This window comes from Etheostoma spectabile, chromosome 18, assembly GCF_008692095.1.
Source record: "Etheostoma spectabile isolate EspeVRDwgs_2016 chromosome 18, UIUC_Espe_1.0, whole genome shotgun sequence".
Lineage (NCBI taxonomy): Eukaryota > Metazoa > Chordata > Actinopteri > Perciformes > Percidae > Etheostoma > Etheostoma spectabile.
The window spans coordinates 26,371,309-26,375,406 of NC_045750.1; the positions used below are offsets into that span (position 1 = coordinate 26,371,309).

A 4,098-nucleotide genomic window follows, 5' to 3' on the forward strand; every position below is an offset into this window, starting at 1 on the left:
AGAGGAGCTCAGAGTAGAGCCGCTGCTCCTTCACATCAAAAGGAGCCAGTTGAGGTGGTTCGGGCATCTGGCAAGGATGCCTCCTGGGCGCCTCCCTAGGGAGGTGGTCCAGGCATGTCCAGCTGGGAGGAGGCCTCAGGGAAGACCCAGGACTAGGTCGAGAGATTGTATCTCCAACCTGGCCTGGGAACGCCTCGGGATCCCCCAGTCGGAGCTGGTTGATGTGGCTCGGGAAAGGGAAGTTTGGGGTCCCCTACTGGAGCTGCTGCCCCCGCGACCCGACACCGGATAAGTGGATGAAGATGGATGGATGGGCTGCATCACAGTGATTCTCTCTATACCAGTCTATAAATGGGATTGCACAGGATACTAGGAAGAGATGGTGACAGAGACATTATGTGGACAGAGGGATGTAAAGACTTTTGCAAATGCAGCCATACCCTCCTCTCTTTTCAAACTTGATGAACGTCTTCTCTCCCTCATAGGGCTTGAAGTCGATACAAGACTTCAGCCGATACATTTCAAAAGCCTGGTGGACGCAGCCCTTGGCATTCAGATCTGAAGGAGGGGAACAGAGGACAGAATATCTTTTCATCCAGGTGATTAGAAGAGTCTTTGAGGAATGATCCCCAGAACAGGGTTTAAGTGTTAATGTGGATTTAAAAGAAAAGACAAGTACCTCAAAGTTGTACTTAAGTACAGTAGTTACATTCCACCACTGTAAATAGCAGTGAGTATTTACAGTCAATACAAAGTGTACTTGAAATTAAAAAGAAACTCACCCAAATCATCACCCAGAATGTAAGGAATTGGAATTTTCCATCTGTATTTTTTGTCAACCATGGCATTCCTTCCTGCCTGTAATAAAAAGAGGTGTGAAAGCAAAAAATGGAAACTGTGATCATAAACTTATTCAAAGCTAATAAAAACACACACACACACACACACACAATAAATCCCATTTTAGTATCTCACTGATATATAACTGTAGTAGTAAATTGCAGAGAAATGATTAATTCCAATTCCAAATGTGCCACTTTAATCTCAGAGAATATCCGTTTTCTTTTTCCATAAATTTATGACTTTAATCTTAGAATTTTCTTCTCGGTATATTACCCCTCTCTACCTCGTTCCTTTGGATCCCACATAACATGGAGGGTCTTGCCTAGAAGTTGTGTAACAGTATTTTTTTTGCTACAATGGAACGACGTAGCAGAACCAACTTGCGTTTGCCATGACAAATGTTCGGATCATTATGAAGTGCTCTACTGGTCTGGCCTACTTAAGGCCAAATTAGGGAAATGTGGCCCATGAACTAAAATGAGTTTGACGCCCCTGAGTTACACAATCAACCAATCAAGCTGTATTTATAGTTCACCTTTCAAACAGGACAAAATGCAATGCAAAGATCAAGTCAAAGAGCCGTACAGTGACAACCCTGTTTCTAACGCTGTGCGTGTTCTTCCAGCGTCTGGTTCAGTGGGCCAGGGGGACATGGATAGAGCTGGGACAACTTCCAAGTTCTCTGTACAATAAGTGTCTCAGAAATAATTCAGTTTTTAAACAAATTCAAGTTTTCAATGAATCCTAGGATGTCAACATCTCCCTGCCAATTTGTGAACGTGTATAGGGTCAAATGCCAAAATATTTAAATGATATTACATATATACATTTATCTACAGACATTCATATAATTACCATTTGACAAATCACAAAATCAACAACTTCCAGTTACACGCCCTAAAACCAAAGCTAATATCAGCAATCAATAAAAGTGAAAGAAAAAAACAAGTTGACAGTTAGAAAATGACAGGCCTATAGCTTAATCTCATTAGTGGTGTGGCAGTTATTGGCCTTCAGTTGTATTTGTTGCTGCTGTCAACAATGTGTATGTGTGTGGACTGGGATGTGATTTGACGCCTGCTGCAGATCAAATTTCCTTTGAGATAATATAGTTAAAGTTGAAAGGGCAATTTAGCCAGCAAAGTATAACTTACCGGCATTAAAATGTCTCCTTCAAACAGGTTGGCGTCTGATCCTGCAGAACAAATTAGATTTAGATCAGCAAAAAGCAGTGTAACTCAACATTTAAACAACATTCCAGTGAATCAAAGACTTTGGGTTCAACTTTGGGGGGGGAGGGGGGGCTGTTGAGATTGTGTATTAAAAGAATTGTCAAAAACATCTTAAAAAAATCAAAACAAAGGGGCAAAAACTTGCTAAAATCTGACCAAAAATAACCTCGGAAAAGGGAACAAAAACTCTGAAAAATGGATTCCTGCTTAAGCGGCAAAAACATTGAAAACGAGTCAAAAAACAACAAAAAATGAACAAAAACATACTCCTCCACCCTCCATGAATTATGTCCAGAATACAGAAACATTTGAAAGCACTGAGAGGATTTAGCTCACCCGGGTTAAGGATTGGGTTGTCATCCTCGCCGTTCTCGTACAGCTCTGTAACACAACACACACATGGATCACACTCTTCCGCTTTCTACAACTCTGATTTCTTTCAAGAAAGACAAGGTTTTGACATACCGTGTACCTTAGGAGAAACCGGTATCTGAAAAAAACCAAACCAGTGTAAGTCCTCAGTTAAATGCCATATCACATCATGCTTGCCAAGTCATGAACATATACTCACAGTAAATGAAGTGGCCAGGGCCGCGAAGGCCACCAAGAACACGACTCGCTCCATCATCCCGCTGGGGCAGCTGGACGCTGCTGCTTCGCTTTAATATGCACGTTAACAACACCGACCTTTAGCCCTTCAAACGTTAAGGCTGGGTATAAAGAGGAACTACAGGACTTTGACTCAGCTGTGTTACTGATTGGTGAGCTGATTCACCAAGTGTAGGCTACATGGGCAGACCTAAGATTAGGGTTAGGGTTAGCCCTTGTATGGTATTCAGGTCAAATTGACCCATTTCATATTTTTACAAGAAGAAAAATGGGACAAGTTACATTTTTTCTACCTGAAAATCAATGGCCTTGCCTTAGTTCCTGGGATAAACATTTATTCCTGACTCAATCCAAAAAATGATTCTGGATATGACCACATTTGTAACATGAATTATAACCTTAGGACACAAAATGAACCACACTTCCATTTTTAATTGTGTGCTAGTAGAGACCGATGGTACTCCCTGAACATAAGACAATATTTGTTAATAAATTATGAAGTAAAATTTAATTTCAGAATTGTTTTTAAAACCCCAAATAAGTCCTGGGTCAATGTGACCCGAGAGACACAAGAGGGGCCCGACAGAGAAGACAATACCAGGGTTAGGGTTAGAGGAAGGTTAGAAGATTAGGGCCACATGTGAAAAATAGATTTGAGTTCTGGGTTTAATCTCAGAATTCTGACTTTAATCTCAGAACTCAATACATTTTTTCACATGTGGCACTAATCCTCTACTCTACTGGGGGCATGCCGTTTTTAGTTTTTTTACACTATCTTTGTCTGTTATATGGCGGATTATCAGATTTTAGATAACATCCCATAGAAGTTCTGGCGAACGCCAGAAAGGCCGATGCACTCTTGGGCCGATTTTGGCCGCTGGAAAAAGAAAAGAAAAAAACATAGAGTTTGACATTAGTTTGACAAAAATATGCAAGACTGTGTGACTGCAGTCTCCCGTCTGGTGGCGTCGGGCTTCTACTTTTTAAAATAAAAGCTTGTGTCTGCTAAGTCTTTGTACTTTGTTTTTTTGGGAGTTTAAGTAGTGAATAATGTGTTTTAAATTTGCAACCATTTCCATTATATTCTAAGATGGTGCCAGGGTAGTTTAAAAGGTTTTTAAAACACTTGTAGCTTATTGCCTTCAAAAAGTTTTCACAACTATGTTTTCTTGATGTAGAACTCAATCCTGGTCCCTCCAACAATGTCTCACTCATGTTAGTTTAGAGAGATGAAGAAACAGCCTTTAAAAGCTGTTCTCCTCTAAAATCTTAATAAACAAAAAAAAATTAATAAATAAATTCTTCTTTCTGACCCAACAGAGACGGGGTAAAGTATTCATTATCATGATTATTTGTGCTGTTTTATCTTGTGGAGTGACTTTTTTTTTTTTTACTAGCTAGATGACCACAATGG

At 40.1% G+C, this 4,098-nt stretch overlaps 1 protein-coding gene across 1 annotated transcript in view; it reads right to left on the minus strand.

Moving 5' to 3' along the window:
- Positions 1-2,954, minus strand: part of mep1a.1 (meprin A, alpha (PABA peptide hydrolase), tandem duplicate 1) — a 9,772-nt gene extending 6,818 nt beyond the window's left edge. Inside the window, exons 1-6 of the mRNA XM_032543384.1 lie at positions 2,647-2,954; positions 2,541-2,565; positions 2,412-2,456; positions 1,998-2,038; positions 783-858; positions 441-558 (exon numbers count right to left, since the gene is read on the minus strand). Of these exons, the coding sequence (XP_032399275.1) occupies positions 441-558; positions 783-858; positions 1,998-2,038; positions 2,412-2,456; positions 2,541-2,565; positions 2,647-2,703 (362 nt within the window). The 5' untranslated portion in view covers positions 2,704-2,954. The remainder of the gene's footprint in view (positions 1-440; positions 559-782; positions 859-1,997; positions 2,039-2,411; positions 2,457-2,540; positions 2,566-2,646) is intronic.
- Between the last annotated feature and the right edge of the window lie 1,144 nt (positions 2,955-4,098).